The following is a 25,268-nucleotide window of genomic DNA, read 5'->3' as shown; positions in this document are numbered from 1 at the left end:
ATAAAAATCAATTAGCTTTTTGAAAATTTTTATCAACTTTTTTAGGTATAACATGCGTACAGTGCACCCCTGTTCAACTTGAAATTTTACGAAGAGCTGGAGCTATGCCGGTGTCCTCTAGAAGATGCGGAATGATAACTAGAAGAGAAGCAGAACGTCTATGCAAGAGTTTTCTTGGTGACAATGCACCTCCACGTTTACCAGAAGATTTTGCTTTTGCAGTTCATCATGAATGCGCTTGGGGATGCAGAGGATCATTTTTACCTTCGCGTTACAACTCGTCAAGAGCCAAATGTATTAAATGTACAGTGTGCGGGTTGTTTTTTTCACCAAATAAGTTTATTTTTCATTCACATCGCTTGAGTGCTAACGATAAATATGTGCAACCAGATGCGGCTAATTTTAACTCATGGAGACGTCACATGAAACTAAGTGGAAATCCTCCCGAAGAAATTATTTACGCTTGGGAAGATGTGAAGGCTATGTTTAATGGGGGAACTCGAAAGAGATTATTAGCCAGTTCTTTAGTCAGCCGGTCTCCGAAACAAAGTAAAATTGAGCCACAACCTCAACCGATTGTTCCAGCACCCAGAATTCCAAATTGTCAAGAATTATCCTTACCTATTTCCAGAGTTGCAATGGATTTCATATATCACAAACCACTAGCTTTCACTTCTTACTCTTCGTTTCCGTGGTTGAAACGCAATCCCATATTATTTCCTCAAGATAATCCTTTCTTTCCCATCGATAAAAGTTATCAATCTGCTTTCAAACCAGTGCAACCTATTGTTGAAAGGACTGTTTCGCAAAAGGATGAAGAAAGTGACGATGAAGTTGATATTGAAACTACTGATGACAAATCTGATACTACACCTAACTGGGATTTGAAAGAGGAACAGGTAAGTTATTTTGACTATTACAGTTAAATATTAGTAGATTTCTCATATATGATTTGATGAAATAAAATTTATTTGAGCTGAATATTTTAACAAATTTCATATTTCAAGTTTTTCTGATAAAAAATACAATATCATCAAAATTTAGGAGGATTTTCCGTCACTAAATAGGACTATTTTGATTTCTCACCTTAAAGTCACTTATATGTAACAAAAATAAAAGTCATTACATTTGAAGAAATGGAAAGTATATATACTCAAGAACCCCATAAATATTATTTTAATTCAAAAATAGTTTACGTACGTGTTTCTATTAAAAGCTGCTCTTTGGGAAGTTGAGTTGCCGTTCTGGAAAATTGCTGGTGGAATAAATAATAGTGTGGAAACTGTTGTCAGATTTGATCAGATATGGCACCAAGAAGATAGATTATAAAGAGTCACAGGCACAGGATCAGTCAGCAGGATAATAGATAATCGAGATAGTCGCCTAAAGTTATTATTTCAATGGTTCAATGGCTCAATGGTTTGGAGAACATGAAAAAATCTGTTAAATGCGAATGGCTTATAGACGGATGTGAACTTCATATTTAGTCTAATCTTTAACTGTGGACCGTTGAAAACATCGACTTCAATGATGCCAAGAGCGATTAACGTGGAATCAGAAATTCAACACTATTGTTTTCAGGTTCTTTCTAGACATGCAGGATTGTCGAACAAAAATGAGAAGGGGTGTCATTAATATGGCTCAAGATCACCGTATTTATCGAGCACAATATAAATGCACCTTATTTGATTTATCACCTCAGAACACTTCAAAATCCAACTGTACAGTCAATTAACATTCGATCAATTATAACCAGATGAACGTTGGGCTATTTCCACCAGGTTGTTCTCCTCTCTCCCTGAATTTGTTGATAAATTTACAGCGTCTTCCGCAAATTCTTATTGCTCTTCATAGACATAAGATAGAGCTTACATTTCCCAGAAGGCTATTGATTACCTTATTATGAGTTCATATTTCATAATAGCATTGGGAGCGGCCAAGGGGCCGTTAAGCACATATGCCTTCAGATAGGCCCGTTGTACCCCACTTGACGTCACCAAAGTCTGATGTTCTTTGAGAAGCCGATCAGGCGCTTTGGCTTGATGTCATTAGGCAAGCTGTGAGGCTTACCCAGGTGTTTAAACTGCGGTCGTGTGAGTACTGGGCACTTACAGATAACGTGCTCAACAGTTTCATCTTTCTCCATGCACAAGCGGCACTCCGGATCGTCCATGATCGTCCGGTCACTAGTCGGATTTCGCGCCTATTTAGTTGAGACAGTTGTTCGGTTTGAGACGCACAAGTTCCATCTATGTGTGTAAGGAAAGCAAAAAACAAATAATTCCTTGACTATTTTCCCAAGAAAGTGTCATAAACTAATTGAAACAATTAATATTTTCAAAAAATTTTCATATAAAAATCATTTTCTTTTTGTTTACATACGAATATTACTCAGTGTATCAAACAATAGTTTATTCTAACGGATCACTAATAATTTACTTGTATGTATCTAAAAAATCGATAGAATTGAGCGGATTATAAATAACTCCCCCTATAACATGACTAAAAATACCCTGTGGCTAATTTTAATATGTTGTGATTGAAAAAGAATGAATTATTATTTGTCGGCCATCATATGCTGATTGGATGGGATACCAGCTAAAACTTCTTTTGTCTGTAATGGATAAAGAACAGTGCTAACAAGTGATGAAGGTATATTCCCTAAAGAGGGGTTGAAATTGACGTAATTATAACGAGTCCCTTTATACAGTGAAAATAACAGTCTGAATTTCATGATCAGTAAACTTAGAGTGAAGAATAGTGATTACTAAAAACTATTTAAGTGATTCAAATTGTAAAAAGGATAATTTATGTTTATATCTTACCTAAATTTTACAAAAAAAAATCTTTCTAATTGCAATCTAAGGATTTTAATGAACTATCACTACTTAGAATAGGTTTGAAATGCCTACAACTTGAGTATTCGCCAAAAATTCCATTGGTTTTCCATTTAATAAGCTTAACAAAATTTTCTTCAATATGACGATTGTATGTTAAGAGGAAGTGAAACTTCTGGGGGATGTATTAGATTGCCGCTTTTCAAGTAATTCCTCATCGAATAAAAAATAAGTTTGCTACATAGAAACAAGTAAAACAATACGAAGCTTTTGTTGACAAGAATTTTAGAGACTGAAACTTTCCCCAATATCATTACAATTCAAGATCAACTTTACTTGTTTCCATTTTTTATATCAAAAAAATGATATTCCTCCACTCCAACTAGTCAAATTTTGACATTATTACATTCTCCTCTGCACTTTGCTTCGTTGCTTGTTTGTGAGTGAATCTGCAACCTTTCGATAAAATTTTGAATTGAATTCTGAAGAACTTAAAACATCTCAAATCCTTTTCATACACAAAATACTCACAATGGATTATACAATAATTTTTTATTCGTTATATCCTATTTTGATTAAAAAACCTCACTTTAGTCATGTTAATTAATTGAAATAACTGTGAAAATAAATATTTTTTGCATAAATGCATATTTTTAACGCTACCTTTTACATTTGATATTTATTGTACATATATGATATTCCATATTTTTAGGATCAATTTCTGTCAGATACATTCCTTTTTCAATAAATTCAATTAATATTTTTGACTATGCAAAAAAATATTTCCCTATAAACAATAATAGGAGGAAAAAGGCGGGCTAAACCCTATTTAATACTTAATTGCAAAATATTTCAACCCTTTAGTGAAACATTGAAGTACAAAGCCACGTTTATACAGAATGACAATATCTTGATGATAAAAGTAATTTAGAGGGTGTATTCTTTGAATACTCCGACCGGTCATCATCAATATTATTATGAAAGAGACCGTAACAATGTCAGTAAATAATCAACCCAACGGCAAGTATAAATAGATTGTACAGGGTGTGTTGTCACTCACCACCCTTTTTTCCGATTAATGTGTTAGTGTTTTTAATCAAATGTAACCTAATACTTAAGTGTTTATGTTTAACGGTGGCAAAACCTTTCAAAATGATTAAATGTAAACATGCGGTGACGTTTACATGAATTGAATTTGAATTATTTATCGAAATACCTGTAAATATTATTCCAATAAAATGACTGTCGTCTAGTGATTACTTTAATTGAATGACTATACAATTTTTTTAAAGTATGTGATTTTTAATAATTTATAAATGGCATAATGTAATGCTGATAATGATAGTAAAGTTTGTTCTATTTAATTTAAATTATTTTTATTTTTATTATAACCGATCTATCTCGAATATATTTTTCATTTGTTGTTTTTATGTTAACTTGTACACTACTTTTTCATCCAACCAATAAATGAGTTCGAGATTAAAGCAGCTTTTATAAAATCTTCTCTCAATGGACAAGCTATAGACAAATTACTCCACTGGATGATTTTATCTTCTTTCACTTCTATATTATTAATATTTCATTTATTTGTATTCTCAGAAACTGCTTCCAATAAATTTATTTTGTTTCCCTAAAGTTATCTGGTGATCAAGCTCAGCTTTTTTTTGGGATATTCAGAACATTATAAAACTTACGAATTAGAAATAATTGCTGCTCACTTCCATGTACAATGATCATCCCTGTTTAACATTGAAAAATAATTGGTATCTCATTCTTGTATCCTTTCATCCATACTTTAATCATTTTTGTTTTAATTTATATGAACACTTCAAAGCATTTTTTTTGTACTGCCCCCCTTCTCTGAGTATTTATCTGACTTCTTTTTTGTTTTCACATCTTGAAAATAATTATAATATTGATATTTATTTATTTTTTATTCCGCTTTATTATTGTGAATATCGTTGACTCTCATTTTTTAATAAATTTATTATTAAGATCGTATTAAAAATTCTATTCATAGCACGATCTTTCTTTATATTTATTAGTACCGATATATGAAATATACTTTTATATAAAAACAACGCTTCATTACATTAAAAAAATACTTTCACTGGAAGTATAAAAGACTTAATAGTTCTGTCATACTCACATAATTTCAAAATTCAAATCAATTATTCAATTTCCGTTTTGCTCTTCTTTCTCCACTCCCTTCACTATACCTTTCCATCTTATAATGTCATATCGTATTCCCGCTCTTCCCAAGTTCAATGTCACCTCATCTATCATTACTTTTTCCTTCCTTTGTTGTTAATCTTTCAACTATATTTTTAGGCGTCATTTGTTGTGTGACAAGATACCCTTTCACATTTGACTATGTTTTGTTTTGTCTACTTCTTCTATATTGGCATTTGTGTTTTTGCTACTGTAAATCTTTTTTTTTTTTGGAACATGCTTCCATTATGAAAAACTAGTAACTGTGACGTGTGTTTGCTAGGAATTTGATATTGTGATACAAAAATTAGAATCAACGAAAAAATATTAAAAACCAATTAATATAATATATATTTTTGGCAATCACTATTCTTTTTAACATCGGCTCTTCTCTTTGCAACATTTTGGAAAACTACTTGCATGTCACTATAATGGTTGGTCATTTTTACGGTTATTGAACGGAGTAGTAAAAGTTAACAAGATAAAATGTCTAGGTGTAACTATAAAAATCAAGAATCCGTGTTGTTAGCGCGGAATTTCCATATTATGAAATCTTAGAGCCATTATTTTTAGGGGAAACGAGCCAAGACTAACACTTGAGTTGTTTTGAAATGACCCTGTTAGCTTGTAAGTGTACGTGTCTTGTTTAGTGATATAAAAAAGCAATCATGTACAAAATCAGCGTCGGTATCGACTGTTTGTATGTTTCCACAGGGACACATTTGTTCTCTACCGGTTGTTGCCAACTCCCCCAAGAATAAGAACTCATTTAACTTAGAATGTTTATTTATTTTATTATCGGCACAACTAATGTGAATTATTTCACTTTTTCAATTTTACAGTAAACTTTTCTACTTAAACGAAATTTTACGATTAAATTCGCTTTAAATTTTACGGTTCAAAAAGAAACTGGGTAAATATTACTCTGACAAGCAAATGAATTTTTTATTTTTAATTAGACAAGGAACAATTAAAGAGAGAATTTTTTTTCCTTAAATTCAAACTTTAATTTTATACAACTCAAGTAAGCATTTTAAATTGATAACAAATGATACAACGTGACAAAAAATAGGAACTAAAATGTTATAATTAGACACACTTTTTCTGTCATTAATTTTAAATAGATTTAAACAGTTTTATACCATAATAATGTGGATTTCAAAGAGTCAATGAGAAGTAGAAACAAAATATAACATCGGCGTAAATTCTTATCAAGATCTTGATCATTTTCCCTTGTTGATTTAACTGAAAATTATCTGAAAATGTCGGTAACATATCTAGTGAACAAATTTGATTCCACGTTTTCAACAATATTTCTAATAACTTAAGCAAAAATAGTATAGTGTGCAACAAGTGGGAAAAGTTCAAATTTTCTCACAAGTGTGAAAGTTTGTGGCACGAGCCCGAAATGCGAGAGACGCATTTTTAGGATTAATAAAACCAAAATAATACTAAAGTATCCTCTTAACTATTAAATGATAGATATTATTTAAAATTGTAGTTGATTGTGAAATTTTTACAATTTTGTATAGTTAAACCCGGAACGTCATTTCTTTTTATTAAATTTTCTGTTATGTTAATTTTTCTGCCTCGACTTCTGTAAATGCTTCGAGTGGTTTTTCGATGGAGTTGACGATTTTATTAGTAACGTTAATTTTGTTTTTAATAGACTCTTCGACGTATTCTTCTGCCACGGTACTGGATTACCATCCTCCATGGCGCTTTAAGGTTAATGTGTCCCCTTCTGCATTTACTAAAATTATTGCCGAAGGACGTCTGAAGCAGTATATAGATGGGGGGTTTCTAATATTAAAAAAATTGGGATTGTCTCAGCCATACTACGGAAATTGTTAATGACAACTACCTGTCTAGTACATTTTCCTTCTTGGTAATTTAAAAAGAAACGTTTTTCTGGCAAATTAATTGGTCGAAGAGCAGCATATTTTTTATTTATTTCATAAAATTCTCCCGGTTCAGTGAACGTTCTTGGTTTTTTTGTTTTCGTATTATCTAATTACACAAGTAAAGCTGAATTTAAATCCTCTAAATTATCGATTCTTAACTTCCACAACTCCTCTCTACAACATGCCCCTGCTACGCGTATAGCTACAGCTGTCTGCAATAAAAAAACCAGAATTGAAATTTTACAAAAAAATTCGAGTTTTAAACTCGGGACTACTGAGTTCCAAGCGGACACACTATCCACTGCACCATTGACCATTGATTTAACAGTCTTGGTTAAAAGTACAAATATCTATCTACCATAATTTGAAATAGAATTTTTAATAATTATTTAATTCTTTTTATCTACTGAAAAACCCACTAATTAGAAAAATCTATGTTAATTCAAGGAAAATAATAAAATTAAATTATAAAAATAGTTCCTTCTAAGTAAATTTATCTTTATTAGTAGATATTCCTTACCTTGAGATTCGTTTAAAAATCTCTGCAATTGGTCTGATGTCAATATATTTGATTTTTTGGGGACGTAATTATCGAACTTTAAAAAAATGAACGTAATTTCTGATACGTGGATATATCAATGTTATTTTTTATACTGATAGTATTTCGCAACATTGAATATTGTGACCAAAGTGTAGACGCCTTTAAAGTTTTCCACAACTCTTCTAAGTATACCAAAAGTACAGTTTCCGAAAAAGATTTTACTTTTGTATTTCTTCTCCATTCCATATATTCTCGTATGCTAATTCATATTTTTTTGTTAAAATTTCCGGCAACAAATCTAAAGTTCCTTTCGCTGCTTTTTTCGATATCTTTGGCGGAGTATTACCAAAATCGTCACAGTCAGTATCCACATTATTTATTATAAATTGGTATACTTATTATAAATACTACTAGAATAATATTTAAAGGAAATTGCGATTTTTATTAAACCACGAATAAAAACTCTTTTAATAATTTAAAAAACTTCTATAATCTGACAGTTCTGTCAACTATTTGAAGTTGACAAAAGCCAAATAAGTTTTCGTCGTTATTTATTGATTCTCCATATAAATGTATGTGGTGTAGGCAAAGTGCCGTGAGAAATCATATTTCTCACAGTGTGAGCAATATGTGGTGTGGAAATTAAGTTAGCTACGAGAAATACGTCACTTTTCAAAGCAATTGTAAAAAAATATGTTGAACCTTCAAAACCCTGTCATATTCTTTGACTTTCATTAGCAGTTAGGTTTATTTGATATAATTTTAATTTGATTTTTGAATGATATTTTCAAACACCACCCGCTATATACCCGCGTATGGAATAATTTTGTATACACTGTATGATTTAAAAGGCCTATTTAAGTAGCTATCACTTGAAAACAAACTTGAAAACTGTTGTACGACACACACATTTTACTTTTGTTTAACTTCTTTACGACGCCGTTTTCCGCGGTGATAGAGTATGGAAGTGGATCTGAAATGTATGCTGTGTGTGTTTTTTTTAATTTCGGCTATTTTCCAGTTCAAACATAAACAGTATCTTAGCCAGCTGTCCAAGGAAGATAGAAAAAATGGTTAGATGCTATAGAAAGTGTAGATTCAACAGAAGAAAAAGTGAAATATAAAAGAGTGCGCTCCAAACACATTTACGTGCCTATTGGGGTAAACCTTTGAGTGCTTTACAGGAATCTAGGAAACATATTCTCCTAAGTTATGTTAGCTAGATACAGCAGTCCAGTCTCTGCTTCTTTTATTTCAGGAAAACTTGCAGATCTGAAGGACAGATTAAACCCCGTCCCCAATTTAAACATAGGCTGGATAATAGGGGAAACCTTTATTTCTGCAAAACAAAAAAAAATACGAAACAGGAAAAAAACTTCAGTAGGTACAAAACAAGATAAACTGTGATGTAGAAAATGTAATTATAGTTGAGTGAATACATCCTAGCAGTAGTTAGTGAAGTAAGTTATTTCATACAATAACTAATTCTGTTTAAATGAAAAGTTACTGGGAAAGACGTTTGATGGTGCATACTTCTTTTTAAAAGCCACTTCTTCCTGTAGCCTCAACTGTAATTAAGCAGAATTTAATTTAATAGTATCTTTTTTATAAAAGAGGTTTTACGAGAAGATACTGAATCTCCAAGTATAAGTACAAAAAATGTTCCAAAAGAATTCATATGGACGTACTCAAGAAGTGCAAACATATTTATCATCAGAAGACATATCTGATGCTTATACTAAGGTAACTCATAACAGTACATTGTCAAAACCTGCCCTTTCTAGTGAAGCTTTAAAAAATAATGAGAATTTTTTTTAAAATTATAGTAAGTTTACTTGAGCCATAAATAGTAATCCATTCTCACACAGTTCTCTCAGGCAAAGAATATTTATTGCTGAAATAAATAAAATTCCGTTTAAATCTATATTATCAGGGTTTGGGATATAGATTTTTAATATCAACAGCTCAATCGTATTTTAAAAAATGTTATTCACACAATGGCTATACGATATAAAAATTTGCTGTCATTACTAGAGAGAACATTATTAAAAAGACATTTCCAACTTTTTACAAGGAATCGTATGCCGAAACGCTAGATAATTTCTTTTAAAAATAAATATTGGGCAAAGATTCTGGATTGTCCTATATGCATGTAAAAAGGTTATTTTTTGATATGACATTGAGTCGGAAGGAAATAATTGTAAAAGAGAAGTTGTAAAATATAGATATAAAATAAGAGGTGGAGTTAACACATTCATTTAGTTTTTCCCATATAATTAACTCAAATCAATCAATCATAATATCACATCACAGCAACAAAGATAAAATACAGTCCACTAACCAAATCAAATCACTCAGAAGCAGTGGAATTCCTAAAAGCCACGGAGGAAAAATGAGTTAGTAAGTGAACGAAGACCATTAGATTTCTGGGGCTAGCACAGACTAGCAAGAAATTTAAACCTTTTACAGATATAGAAATTATAATGCTGTACTAAAACCTGAAATTATGCATGTTTGATATGGGTACAGGATTTAAAAGTGTGCGAAGATTCTTTGACGATTTGTTTAATCTATTTATAGAAATAGCAACACTGCTCTTATAAACAGGCATCTGTTATTTGGTTTTTTGAACACTGCGTCACTTAGTATGCGCTTGATAGCTATTGATAATAGATAACAGATAGTCAATACTTTCAATAATTATTTTGATAGGAGAAAGCTTTGCCAAACAAAGTCGAAGTCGACAATAAGTCATGGCGACCGTTTTTTGGAATGAAAATGGTATAAGGCATATTCATTACCTTCTAAAGGATACAAAAATAATGCTTTTCGAAAACTATGGTCTGAGGTCAACTAGAACATCTATCATTTAATAGTGGATCCTAACCCAAAACCACTTTACGAACATAACGTTCAATTTTCAACGGAAATTTCAAATTTAAAACATGATTTACAACATTTGATTTTCATTACTTTTTTGTGCGTTGATTTTTCCACGATCTTTATTTAATTATATATTATATTATAGATGTTTAATAATTGTTATTGAGCAGTAACGAGCGATTTACCCACTCACGCCAATTTTGCACTAAATTTTAACACTAATCAGCTATTTTTATGTTGAAATACTAAAAGTATAAGCCTTCAATTACATTGCTCATAATTTATAGGAGTTAACCATATAAGGAGAATCGTATTTACCCATTGGTCTACCAAGGTATAAGGGATCATATATGAGTACAACCCGGTTAACTCAATCAGTTCCCGAACAACAATTAACGTGAGTTAACGTTAGTTTCCGAATATTCAAATCATTATTAACCCGAAAAGTCTTAATGCGTGTCTATTTGATAAGAATTTGAAAATAGAACAGAACTGAACAATGCTATTTTCCGTTTTCTGTGGTTTTAAAGTAAAAACTTGTGAAGTAGTTGTACAAAACATATTTCTCTTTTGTCAAGATAATCTTGAATGAACTTCTATGTATCTGAATCTAAGTTCAATAAAACCACTCACACTTTCGTATTGTAGAAATGGTATACAATTCAAACTTTTTTTCCTATTATTAAAACATAAAAGATCTTAAATGGTGTTAGCTGAAACATTTGCAAATGTCAAGCGGTGACCTTTTTTACTACCCCACGAAAATTAAAGTAGGCGTTAGTCAAGCCTAAAATTAAATGAAACTTTTAACGGAGTTTAATACCGAAATATGATACTGATGGACGTATATTTTAATCAATTCAAAGGTTGGCTAAGGATTCTATTACAATAAAAATTAATAGATATAAAAACTTTGTATTTCAATGAGAAGTAAATACGACAATAGATGTCTGGTACTTAAACCAATATAAGTGAAATAATACTGATATTGCAATTAACACAAATATTCCAAGAAAACCATATGTAATGCAAATTTTTGTTTAATGAAAACATCGCGGATTAATTAACTCCATTTCAGTAGAATATTCTGAATATTCATGTTTATTTGGTTTTTACTCGATTCTCAAAGCAATTGTTTTCTCTACTCATGCAGAGTGCAAGCGTCGTTTGTCATTTCTTTTTTCGCAAAATGATTCATTTGTGACTTGATCTTCATGAGTTTGGATAAAAAAATACGTACGATTAAGTCGTAAAGAGTATTTAGGAATAGTGGAGCGAGTTGCTCGCTCTACAAGTGGCCTTAACAGTTGAATTTAAACACTGGAAAATAGTTGCTAAAATTTATGTGGCCTGTCACATTTTCTGGACATATCTCAACAAGACCCTTCGAAGAGCCACCTTATTTCCCTAATATAACCCTCCCCGTCATTTCAAAATACTTGAATTAGTATTTCTCTTTTATTTCTAAAACTGTATGTGTTTTTTTCAATCAAGTTAAAAATTTCTCTTGTATAAATTCGTAATTTTCTATTAAAGCTTGAATTCTCCTTTGGGAGAGTTCAGCCTTCATCTGAGTTAATTTGTCTCAAATTTGATGGGTGTTGTTACAACGTTAAATACATCTCCGTTGATAAAAAAGGGAGGGTTGCTATTATGTAAATTTTAATTCAAAATTACTTTCTAAGAACTTCTCTGTATTTTGCTAGTGTGGGATTTCGTGCTACCCTGAAAATTTAGTGATTCAATCTTTTAAAACAATTTTTATTCGTTTACTTTCACTTTTTTTAAATTTCAAGAAAGAACCTAGAAAAAGTATAAAAATTGATGAATGTATAAAGCAAAGAAACCTTTTTTATAGACGAATAACAAATAAATAAACTTACATTACAGAAAACAGCTAAAAACAATATAAACGTTGGTAATGGAGACAATGTTGATTTTTTCAATTAACAAAAAAACTCTGTTTATTTAATTCATAACCCACATATCTTTATTGTATATCGACTAATTATTCCTACGCAGAACTGGAATGTTTACGCTATTTTTTCTACGAACGCTGATGAAATTGATTTATTTTTGAAATTATTAATCTTCAATTTTGACAAAATAAAATGAAATTCTTTTCCCCATATTTATAGAAAAATACTTGCTCTATGTAGTAGAATCAAGCCGAGGTACAGTAAATTCAGCTAGAAATAGGTACAAAGGATGGATGCTGAAAGGACCTGAACCTGCATTGGGAATTCATGCCTTGCACTTTAAACTGTGGGTAATGGAGAAAAACAAAGAGGCATAGTTTTAGTCGAAGGTCTGCATACAAATAAAAACTTTAAAAGGTGAGAGGAATCTTTGACGCTGGGCAGAGGAAATAATGCTCCCAAATAGAGGAAAGGTAAAGATTTTGATAGGGCATGTAACAGTTGATAATTACAGATACAACACCAATAGGGCCGCCGATAATGCCTGTGGAATAGAGAAGTAAACTACGATATATATCCTCTGCACCATTCAACCTTGTATTAACACACGGAGGAAATTAGCAATTCGTTTTGGGCTAAAATCCGCAATCCACCCAATATTTAAATTTTTAGTGGATTTACGAACATACATAGAGCATTCACCAAAATTTCAAATACAATACGTCAATGTTTCAACTAACATCAAATTCCAATCATCTTAGAAAATATTATCATTAGAGAAAGATTTCTATTCTTATAGATTCAGAATTCATGAAACTGGAAAACATTTTTTAGGTATATTTTGACGCAAACTACTTATTTCGGTGTATTTGTTTACTCTCTCTAATTTCATTAAAATGCTTCAAATTAATCAGATAAATAATACCACAGTGAAAATCATAACATAAAAGAACATGATGATCGTTCTAATAAAAATGTATTCAAATGAAATAATAACCCGAGGTAGGCTTAACTTCATACGCTTAGTGAACATGGAAACGGCAAATTCACTCCCAGCAGTAGTAAAATCCTCAAAGGATTAAGGATATTGTATTAAGACTTGAGAAACCCGACCATGGGGTGGAACAGAAATTAATTCAAACAAGATGTTCGTAGAAGTGTTTAAAGATATCTAATGGCTAGTTTGTTAAAAAGTCAAATTTGTGAAAAAAAATTCTCTCGAATCAGTCGCACATAGTGTTGGAATAGGCAGTTTTGGACGCTTTGAATAATAACAGAAAACGCTAAAATAGCTAATTTCCTTAAGTTTGTTTATACGAGTAGAAGCCGAGCGAAAAAGTGTCTTACACTATACTTTTGATATGTTCAAAACGAGCTTCAAAATTAAAATGCATAATACATATAACAATGACTCATTTTTTCCGTATTTCATTGAAATTGTTGATAACAGTTATATAACAGGTATATAACAGGACAATTTTTCAAAATAATTCATGGTAGGTAATGTGGTGCAACATATTTTGGTAACTAGCCGAGATCTCAGTTGATGGGGATACGCACTGAGCTTTCACAGCATTGCTGTATTCAGGTTATAGTGGAACTGGACGCAGAGTCGATTTTATCACATTTTTCGAAATTTTTATTTTGTCAGACATAGATTTTTTGACATAGCACTTTAAAATTAGAATATCTTCTTATGCATTAATAATCACAGATGACATTCGGAAATAGTGGGTTGTATATAAATCCGGATTCAGCATTTGCAAAAATTTCACTATATATTTTGCCGTTCTGTCAAATTTATTTATTACCATTGTGTGACTTGTACATTAAAAAAAACGTGTATCATCCGTACCTGGTTGAAGTTTTTGCATTTTTTTGTAAATTTGGCAGAATTATCCCGTGATCGTAAAATTTCTAGAAACTTTGGTTTTAGTATCGGATAATTTTATCTGTATCATTTGGGATATGATGAAAGATGATACAAAAATAAGATTTGGAAGAAACAGAGTAAGAGCAAGGATTAAATCACTAAATGGAGTACTGTGGAGTACTAAAATAGGAAAACAACGAAATCTGAGGATCTACAATGCAATGATTGGGAGTACGTTAGTATATGGATATAGTATATGGATATGGATCGGAAACGTGGAAAATAAAAGGACAACAAAAGAAAAGAATAGAGCTATGGGAATGGACGCCCTAAGAAGAGCAAATAGAGCATCAAAGTTAGATCGAATCAGAAACGACTTAATAAAAGAGCAAATGAACCTGAAACAAACAATTATAGAATATGTTGAGGAAAAGCAGTTAATTTGGTACGGTTACGTGCAGAGAATGGGCCAAAAAAAACATGAAGTAGATCCCACAGGAGAACAGAAAGAGAGGAAGACCAAGATTATCATAAATATATGGAATAAGAAAATCAATGAATGTACGAAATCTGAACGATAACAACTGCAGGAACGAGTGGCAATTAGGCATCAGACAAAGACGTAGGACGTTTTAAACCCGAATTTATCTATCTATAATTTTATTAAAAGGGCTGAATTGAAATTTTTCATGTAATAAAATTTATCATAATGACGTGTCCCCAAACCAATAATTGAAGTATCTTGAAATTAAATACAAAAATGCAATCTTCCATTTCACCAATTCTCTTTTGAATGTATGGAAGCTATGGAAGGAGTAGAACATCCGTAGAAAAATAGTTTTATTTTACATTACCTCAATAGAGTAAAAAAAAATTGCAAACGAAGTCCAAATGTTTATCTCCAATCCCTGAAGACGACAACTTATCGAAACGCGCCTAATACAGGGTACAGTGTTGGTATAATGGTAGTAGGAACACTGTGTTCAGTATAAGTCTAAATATATTAGAGGAAATTTCTAAAATGAATGTCGAGGAAAATCCAACATCAAGATTACGTCAAATTATCTGTCAAAATAATGTCACATATCCAACTATAGAAAATCAAACCGTAGATAAATATTCTGCAAAAAACTGATAAATAACAGAAAGTGAATAGATCTAAATACAATTCTTTTGGATCAACTTTCATAGTGATCGGCTACAAAATTAGAAACAAAACAAATTTACAAGTCAGTAAATTATCCACTAGGTAGGAATATGATAAGTTATGAGGGTGTTAGATCTAGCTAATAGGGGATATGAAGATGAGATTTAATTGTTCGCGAGGTAAGAAGAAATGTTAATAACGGCATACCCAATAAATTATCTGGTACATTTGTAGCTTAAATATAATTATCAGACGTTAAAAAGCTCTGTTGAAACTTTTGGACTTGGTGAATGGTAAAGTCAGAGGTCAACACTCTCATATATATGGTTTGTTGTTATCAATATTTTATGTTTACAGATGATAATACCGTTCGAAATCCTTTTAACAACCGGATTATATGTTGGCGTGTTTTATTTCGGAAGAACTTTGAAAGCGATAATTGAATGGACATCAGATATAGCACATGCTTTCTGCTTCAGCCGATTCCCGATCACTTAAGCCTGATGTTTTTCGAAAGTACCTAAATATTTCCATATATAAATCAAACTGATATTATATTCTAATTCTATGATGGCTTTAGCTGCAATGACAATTAATTGAATAATAGAGCTCCCCTCGCCCCTGAACAAATTCACACAATGTTCATTCAATCTAATAGAATTGTACAAATTCAAATAATGAAGTATTAATCATTTTTATTATCGAATTAAATATTCATGTCCCGATATCAAAACCCTTTTTATTGGAAATCGTACGGTGGAGTTTTACTAAATGAATGGTTTAATGTTTTTTATGTGGTTTTATTACATATCTCTCGTAATAACTTTTTATCTACGTCGGGTCATAGAGAATAAAAGTATATAGATATGAATGAAGTGAAAAGGAGAAAGATGTATAATATTCGGCTTTTGTGACAAGTGATTTCATTATACAAAATTGATTAGCGTGACAGATAATGAATATTTCATAATATTCATGACATAATTCTCATGAGGATATTGTAGTAATAGCTAACAGTTGTTGAAGTTTCTGATTTTTACAGATTATATGATAGCAACTGTGTGTCATTTTATTCACGTAACAATTTTGTTACTATTTAACTATATTATATTCATTTTAGGTGCCTTCTGTTTTAAAATTCTGTTTTTTTTTTAATAATTTTTAAGATATTGATAAAAAATTGACGTTTCGACTTATTAAATATGATATTGACACTGACAATGACAATTTGCGTCAATATATAAATCAATAGACCCCTACATCATGAATATCAAAATAAGAATGAAATCAAAATAGAAATTGGTTCTAATAAGAAAAATTAAGTTTTCCTCAGTCCTTACAACTCAAATATGTAGCAGTAATTAATTAAATAATTTGCAGTTTTATTAGAATTTACAAAATAGAGCTATTTATTTTACTTGGATAATTTAGGTCTTTTTTATCATTTATAGCTTTTTCGTTCTTAAGAATGTGAAAAATTCTTTTTCATGCATTAGATTCCGTTCCAAGGATTTTTGAATCTTTATAATTGAATTTAAGTTTTTTTGATATCTAATGGTTCTTTAATGCCGTTTTATTTTTTTTATCTTATTGATGACCTTTTAGTCTATTTTCCAAATTCTGAGATGTCTGCCCTATGTAAACAACGTCAGTATAAGGCAATTGATATATAATATTACTTCTTTTGTTTTCTGGTGTTTTAGATTTTAATTTAGTGAAATATTTGGATAATGTAATATGTCTTTTATGACTCAATTAATTGATTATAGTATCCGTTCACCCTATTTTTGATTCTTTCGTACGGCAGTAATACAATCATCTACATATCGGAAAAAGAATGGAATATGTATATCAAGTGTCCTTAGGGCAGTTTCCTCAAGATCTTCCATAACTAATTGTGTTATTACACTTGAAATGGAAGCTCCCATAGCACAACCATCAATTTGTTTATATATTTAATTTTCATATTTGAAATATGTTGTTGTAAGTGTGAGTTCTATAGCTTTTATAAATTCATATTAAGGTATTTCTATATATTCTTTAGTTTTGTCCCATTTTTTTATTAATATATTTTTCACAATGGTAATAGGAATATTTGTTCATAGAGAAACCACATATAACGAAATAAATACATATTCGTTAGGAATTTTATACTTTTAATTTTTTCGTTGAAATCCCACGTGTGTTTGATATAGTATTTGTTTTGATATAAAATTTTTTTCAAAATATTTTTCAAATAATTAGATAATGGAGCAATAGGAGTTTGAATACTTGAATCAATCGGTCGAAGGAGAATGTCAGGTTTGTGCAGTTTCGGTAAACAATATATTTTAGTGTGTAAGGCATTGTGAATTTTCAATTTTTTTTATCTGATGGCGAAATGAAAATTTTTTTCTTCCCAAGATCGAATTAGATCATTATTTTGTTTTTGATAAAAATTCGTAGGGTCTTGTTTAATTTTTTGTAAGTTGTCTCATAATTTAATAATTTCATCATTTTATTATTTTAATCTTTAATTTTTAGATTTTTGTTTTGATTAATATATTCTTTGGTTGTAGTTATATTTTGAGGTTTGATATTACAATGAAAACTTCCCTATTACTTATGATAAGATATTCAGGATGTGTTTTTTCTTATCCGGTCTTATTTGATTACATTTTTATTGAATATATGTTATTCATTATTTGTTCAGAATAATTATTTTCTCTTTGCATAATCTAACCATTTCTTAACTTTTTTGCTAAATAAGATTACATCAACTGAAGTTTCCAATTTAGTTTTTTGGTACAATGATGCAATAATTCACATGACGAAAAAACTGGGTTATTCACTTTAAGTTTGCTTAAGATAATTTCCTCTAGATGCTCCTACTAGTCGTGCTCTAACTCTTAATATAGATGCCTTAAAAGCACAACCATCAACTTGTTTTGTTGTTTTATCCTCAAATTTGAAAATGTTACGTTGAAATGAGTGTTATTTCTACAGCTAAAAATAAATTTGTTTCAAGGAATGTCTGTGTGTTTGTGAATATAATATGCAGTTTTTTCTTTATGTGTCTTTCACAATTATAATTGGAAGATTTGTAAATATAAAAAAAACTACATCCAATGAGATAAATACATATTAATTGGGGATTTTATTCTTTTTTTGAGATCCCAAAATTTGATGCAAAAGATTGAAGAGGTATGTCAGGTTGATGTGATTTTGGTAGGCCACATATTTTAGGGAGCATGACATAATGAATTTATAATGACATTGAAAGGATTTTCATATCTGATTTGAGGAAGTTTAAAAAAAACTTGTCAATTCACACAGCTCTACAGATTATTTCTTAGAAAAACGTAAAGCTCTTTCAGACATGAAATTTTTAATTTACATGATAAAATGATGAACTAAATAACTGGCTTTTTACTGAGAAAAGTTCAAACGAAGTCATTTGAATGCGAACAATCTCCCCCTTCAATCAATACTGAATTAAAAGAAGTTACTTTTTTAAGAACTGATTAGTTTTTTCCAAATGCTAGTTGTTCAGTCAATTAAAAGTTTAATGTAAATAATAGACAATTTTGTTCGAGCCTAGGGAACAATGAAATTAGGGTCTTTTCCAATGCCGCATCACTCAGATTCGATATTCAACGGCATTTAACTGTGTGAGTAGAACACTCAAATAGGACTGCGTAATATGACAATTTGACAATAATAATAAAATATTAATGGATAGAATATCCACAACTATTACAGGGATAGGAAACTTGAAGAACCACATGATTCAAATTTTCGAAAACATTCTCACATGCATCTTCCCTCAGAGATCACTCTTTGATGTATGTCATCAATGGGTTCCTTGAAGCAACTATTATGTTTGGGGGAAAATATCGCACTGAGTAAGAACAGGCCAATAAGGTGGTGATCGATGATAATTATTGCCTTCTTGGTTTTTCTGTTGATATGTCGGCTCTTTCATTTGTTTCATACAATAATCACTCATTTTCTTGTTATAATTTATAATTGCATTCGTTTACGAATGATATATTCATATGAGCACCTCAAAATGATTTGTAAGAACGAATATATGACGAATTGTTCTATGAATAACTACTTACGAGGGATATTTAAAAATAGCCTTCTAATGGCTCTAAAAAACAAACCAGCGCAAAGGGGAAAATTGATTTACGTATCAAAGATACAATTTTTCTATATTTTTGGTTCTCAGCATAGTCTCCGCTATTATTCAAGCACTTGTCGTACCGTTTTATCACTTTAGCATTTTTAGCGAACGCCTACGATTTCAATAAATATGTCACAAGATCGTTAAGTTCCTCATCATCAGTAAATCGCTGTCACCGATGCCACTTCTTCCTTCCAGAAAATATACGATATAATCAGATGGAGCCAGATGAATATCCGCTTTTGACAGTTTCTTGGCCTAAAGGAATCAAACCTCACATTTCCTTACTCGCAAACTGGAAGCTCTACTTACAGCGCCGCGCAAAACAACTATTAGATTAGATTCCGAATTTCACTCGTATTATTCAAAATGAACTTTTGACACTTTCCGTTAAAATGAATAATAAGAACTATATCTCGAAGTTTGAGTAATTTCTTGAATTTTTTCAGCAAAATTCTTAACGCCTTATATTTAATAGTGGGTTTAATATTGAGATTATAACCAAAAATTTAAATTTGAACGTCTTAGTTGAGAAATTTAAGTTCGAGAAAAAGGATCAAATGAAAATCTAAACTTGTTGTAACTCATTTAATCCAAGTAGATTATCTTATGAAGTATAAATATCCCTATGATTATTCTGTATTTAATTGAACTAGGCTGGTGTTCGGATCGTCGTTATTTGAATACCCAGACATTTCGCAGATCTATCTAGTGATTTTTGAGTTTTTCCCTTGGGGTGGTGTCAGACAGTAAACGGGTGTATGCACTGAGTAAATTCAATACTGACATTGTGTATATTCAGTTCTGATATTTAAATATTCATGCCGCTATAGAAACACAGTAATTAATCTATTGTTAAGTTATACAAACGTTAAATTTCATTGTAGCATCGTATTCTATATAATTCGTTTTAATTTACTCGTAAGAACTCTATTATGTCATGTTTGAATATTATTCTTTACACAGCTTTTGTCTACAAAATGAAGAATATCGGAGATCATCCAGTGCCGTACTATCTCTTTTCTACCCCAATAACGTATGTCACAATAGTTTTGGCACAAAATTCAGAAGTTTAATAATAAGTTATAATAAAACAATTCAAATCAAATAATTGTTTTTTTGTAATTAGTTAGACAAGTCTTTTTTTATTTCAGTTGCTTTGAAATGTCGTAAATTGGAAATAAGTAAAAGCATTTATATTTTGGTTAGACAGATCCCTAAGTTTGACATAGTTCTCGTTTATTTTAAACCAAAATATGTCACCTAGAAGCATTAACCGTGCTATATCCGAATATGAAGAAGGATTATTTGAACCTCTCAAAAAGTGGAAAATAAAGAATTTTTACCCGAAAAGAGCATAAAAAACTGGACTGGCGATTTCGACAAGAGGGATATCCACACCTTATGTGGGTCGAATAAGGGGGGAAGCTGTAGATTCTGAAAGGTATATTAATAACTGTCTCACTAAATTAGTTAATTTTGTACCTCAACATCACGTTGGACTCGATATGATGTTTTGATAGGATTTAATGTCCTGCTATCATGCAAGAACAACGCAAAATTGGTTACATCAAAATAACCAAAACAAGATAACCCTCCCTAATTAGTAATTAGTTAACCCTCCAGTTAAGGATTTTTGGGTACTTTTATCTCGCGAACTCTATAAGGGAGGGTGGCCGGCCAAAAACGAGGAAAAATTTCGGCTTGGAATTTTTAGATAGATGGTCAAGTTGCCCAACACCGAATGAGAGATGTGCGCAGAAAATCGCGCCTAGTTGAAGAGCAAGGAATCCTTCATATAATTTTTTTAGAAGATGGAACTATTGTGATATTACTCATGGTATGTTATTCAGTTTGTTACGTTTCTATGATATCGTTCCAAGCAGCCGTCTACATTCTTTTGCTTAAGAACTCCTTCTTAGTAGGTAGCAACCAGTTGCCACCATTCTACCTTGTGCAGCATCACCTGGACCAAATTATCAGGGTTTATATTGCGACAGTCTTCTCTACTTCCTCTCTCACACCCCTCAAATGATAATACGTACACCAATCAGAATCTGGGTAATGTAGAAGTTCACTTTCCCGAACTTCCTTTCAGTCTTTTATTAGTCTTCGCCTCCATTTACCTGATTTTTCTTCTGTCCACCGTTGTTCAATAGTTCAATAGTTGCCGCATTCTGTCGTGTGATACCTGAGCTCGAAAGCCAGGAGGATTATCCGCACCACCACTAGGACAACCTGTACCGAGACAGTTCGGTAGGAGCTGGCGATTGCAACTTGTGCACCTTGTCTTTATACCATCGTCATCGCTTTGCAGTATTTCTTTATTCTTAGGGCGTCTAACCAGACCTCCGCCCCATACAGAAGAATTGAGTGAGTCGTCGCTAACAGCAGCCTTCGTTTCTTCGGCCGTAGTCTGTTAATATTTGCCATTAAGCATTAGTATGCTGTCCTCTCGGCCGCCTTCTGAGATGTCTTCCGTATGTGAGACTAGAAAGACATCTTCGTATATAAGGTCAGTTCCAAATACGCATCTAGACTCGATTTCATCTGTTTCGATCTTAATGGGCCCTCTTGTCTGTATTTATTTCCTTGTGAGGCACATCAGCTCAGTAGAGTTTTGAAGTCCATGATCTGTCATCCATCCATAGAGCTGAATTAATTTTGCAAGTTGTTTGGTGAAGAACAATAGGCAATTCCAGTCTAATCAGACTGTCATATAAACTATTCCATAAATCCGGTCCCAGTGTAGATCCTAGAGCGACACCTGCGGTAATTTGTCTAGTCGCCTGTCCTTCTGTCGTCTCGTAGATTATTCGCATGTTTGTTAGATAATCCTCCACCACTTGGGTCAAATAGTCTAGGATCCCGAAGCGGCCTTTAAGTACCTAAAGGATGTTCACCATCTGGCTGGGTTGAATACGTTCTTTATGTCTAATGTTTCTAGCGATGGTCGCGCCACGTGGCAGTATCTGTCGAGTTTCAAAAAAGGTGTCGACCACCTTCTAGATTGCTCCGATTGTTGATCGGCACTTTCTGAAGCCGAATTGCAGATCTGAAATGCCGGTTAGGGTTTGTATTTCGCCTATTAGTATCGGTATCAATAAATGTTCGAATAATTTACCTGTAGTATTTAGTACGCTCAGCGATCGGTAAGCTGTCGGCGTATTTGGGTCACCTTTACCGTTAAAAATAAGAACTAGCCTCCATACCTTCCACCGATCGCTAAAGGTGCCTGTTGTCAAGAACGTGTTGTACCTACAAGACCATTTAGTTGGTCCGAGTTATTAACTATGTTATTTACTAAACCGTTAATTATTGCAAATAAGAAAAGCTTCATTAAAGATACTCAGTACAAAAATAGATGGTTAAATATTTTGTACCAAAACTATTTATTAGAAAAACAGTTTATTCGTAAGACAACGATGTCTGCAAACCCACTGTTTTACCGTAAATATTACTCTATTATCTATGTCTGATATCAGTTGTGGATGCTTCAACTGCATTTTCGTCTGTACACCTACTATATTTAAACGCACGTTCTCACCTTTTCATTATGTTATATAATATAGTTAATTCCCTAACGTAAACACCAAATATTTATGTCTTTTGTTCAATGTTTTCTATTATCATCCATCATCATTGATCTTCATGTTTCAGGCTGTTTCTGTTGAACCATCTCCTAGTCCTCAACCATTTAGTGAACCTACTAGACATCGTGAAGAAATATCTGCTATTTCGCAAAAGATTTGGAACCTTTCAAGACTATCTTTTGATGGAACCGACAGAACAAATTTCTTATACAGGCAAGATTTACATCGACATTTTCTTATAGGATCAGGAGGTAAGTTATAGCTTACTTATAGTGAGGTGTAATTAGGGAAAATTCTATGAAACCACAAATATACATTGAAGGTAAAAATTCATCCCAGATACTAAAGTTGTAGGGCGAGCTCTAGGTGGAAACACAATAAACCTTCGAGGTCGTAGTGTATTTTTGATCTCTATAATATAATATAATCAAATTATCGGGCTTCATTTCCAAGTACACTGTAGTTTCAATAGTTTTATCGTCTATAAATTAAAAAGAATCGTTCATCTCTTGTTCTGAATATAAAGAAAATAGAAAAGTTGAGGTTTTTATGTATATACACCAATAGACGATTTTGGGGTATTGGCATTTTAAAAGAAATATCACTTTGAAATTGTTTCGTTAGATAGGTATTTACAATCTGTCTGAATGGTGAAAGGTGTAAGTTAACTTCACAGAGTAATCATTTCTAAGCGGATCTGTTAATTACCAAAGTGTAATCAAATCCCCTAAACACGTACTTCACTTGAATAAGTCTCAGTTTAATTGGTAGGGATTCAATAAACTTGTTCGTGTTTGTATGAATTGATATACGAATTTACGAGGATATAATATATTATTCACCTCTTAGATACGTGGACATTGTTTTCGAGCATTTACTTAAGGTAATTTCTAGGATTAAGTTATTTCGATAACTATGTTCATGCTCATTCAATCTGCGATTCTAATGTGGTAACAAACTCTAACTGAAAATCAAGAAGGACTATAAAATTTCGGGTATGCTGAAATATTAAACACGAAAAACCGATTATTTCAGTAGAAAAATCATGTTGAAGCTGCCATAAACCATTATTACCAAATTTCAAAATTTCCTGTCACATTTCTCCTATCCAAGTTTTATTGATTAGTTTTGTTAATATCTCCTTATTAATAATATTTATATTAAAGTATGTTTTTTTGTTTCAGAAGAATCATCATCGATGTTACGAACTTCAGTTGGAATGGCCATGAATCTGAAGCCTAACGTGGATTGTTCAACTTGTTTAAATCATAATAACTCCGTTTTTTCGCCTCCAGAAACTAGTAATAAAGTTACTTAAATTGTCAAACAATTAATTAAGACAAATTGTATATTAAAGTTATTTAAGTAGGAATTGAAAGTGCAATATAAAACATCTTTGTATTATGTAAAATAGTAGTAAATCATATTAACATGTTATTCGTTCGAATACAAATAAAATATCAAAAGTATTTTTTTTTTCAAGTATATATTACCGTGAAAGACCGAAATTGGAAAATGTCGACTTTCACCAAATACCTCGGTGAAATTCTAAAATTTCTAGAGAATAAAGAAACAAAATGTATAAATAAACCGGCTACTATAATAAAAAACTTATATAATAGGCGGAGACACGTGCGTGAAAATACTCCCTCCTTAGATGGAAGTTCCTCCTGGAAGTCATTGATAGCCGGGACTGGATGCTTAAATCGGCAACTAGACCCATTCTTACACCTTCCGGTCATATTGAAATAAAAGTCTTCAGCAAATACTGACGATGGGGCGAATTATTATGTGAACCCAGATATCCTGGAATATCACTTTTACCATGTTCCTAACGACTCGTCAATTCAACTGGTTACTCTCTATCTAGGTCAAAGCCAGTTTCTTCATGTTGGCTTCTAACACATGGTCGTGGAGGCTTTGAAGCAGTTACCACACATCGCGGTAGGTGTATAGATCTTGAAAAATTCATTTTTAATTATCAGTTAAAAGATGTACTGCGAATCGTGTTTAATTCTCAGCGACTTGCGGCAAGGGATGCTGCAGGCCAGTGAATAATATTCCGACAAAGTGAACAAATATTGTTGTTCTGTAGTGATTCCATATCTAACCTTGCCGGTACCTCCGTACACACCCATAAATTCTTGGAAGACAGGGTCAGGCTCTTCTCGCAACTGATTTACTCCTTCCTG

At 31.8% G+C, this 25,268-nt stretch overlaps 1 protein-coding gene across 1 annotated transcript in view; it reads left to right on the top strand.

Annotated features, from left to right (window-relative positions):
* Nucleotides 1-24,394, top strand: part of LOC130451061 (uncharacterized) — a 45,489-nt gene extending 21,095 nt beyond the window's left edge. The window contains exons 4-7 of the mRNA XM_056789859.1: nt 46-921; nt 14,232-14,653; nt 23,144-23,327; nt 24,264-24,394. Of these exons, the coding sequence (XP_056645837.1) occupies nt 46-921; nt 14,232-14,653; nt 23,144-23,327; nt 24,264-24,394 (1,613 nt within the window). The remainder of the gene's footprint in view (nt 1-45; nt 922-14,231; nt 14,654-23,143; nt 23,328-24,263) is intronic.
* The last annotated feature ends 874 nt before the right edge of the window (nt 24,395-25,268 follow it).

This window comes from Diorhabda sublineata, chromosome X, assembly GCF_026230105.1.
Source record: "Diorhabda sublineata isolate icDioSubl1.1 chromosome X, icDioSubl1.1, whole genome shotgun sequence".
In the NCBI taxonomy this organism is placed as follows: Eukaryota; Metazoa; Arthropoda; class Insecta; order Coleoptera; family Chrysomelidae; genus Diorhabda; species Diorhabda sublineata.
The sequence above is the reverse complement of the archived record's forward strand: the minus strand, read 5'-3'. Positions and strand labels throughout refer to the sequence as shown.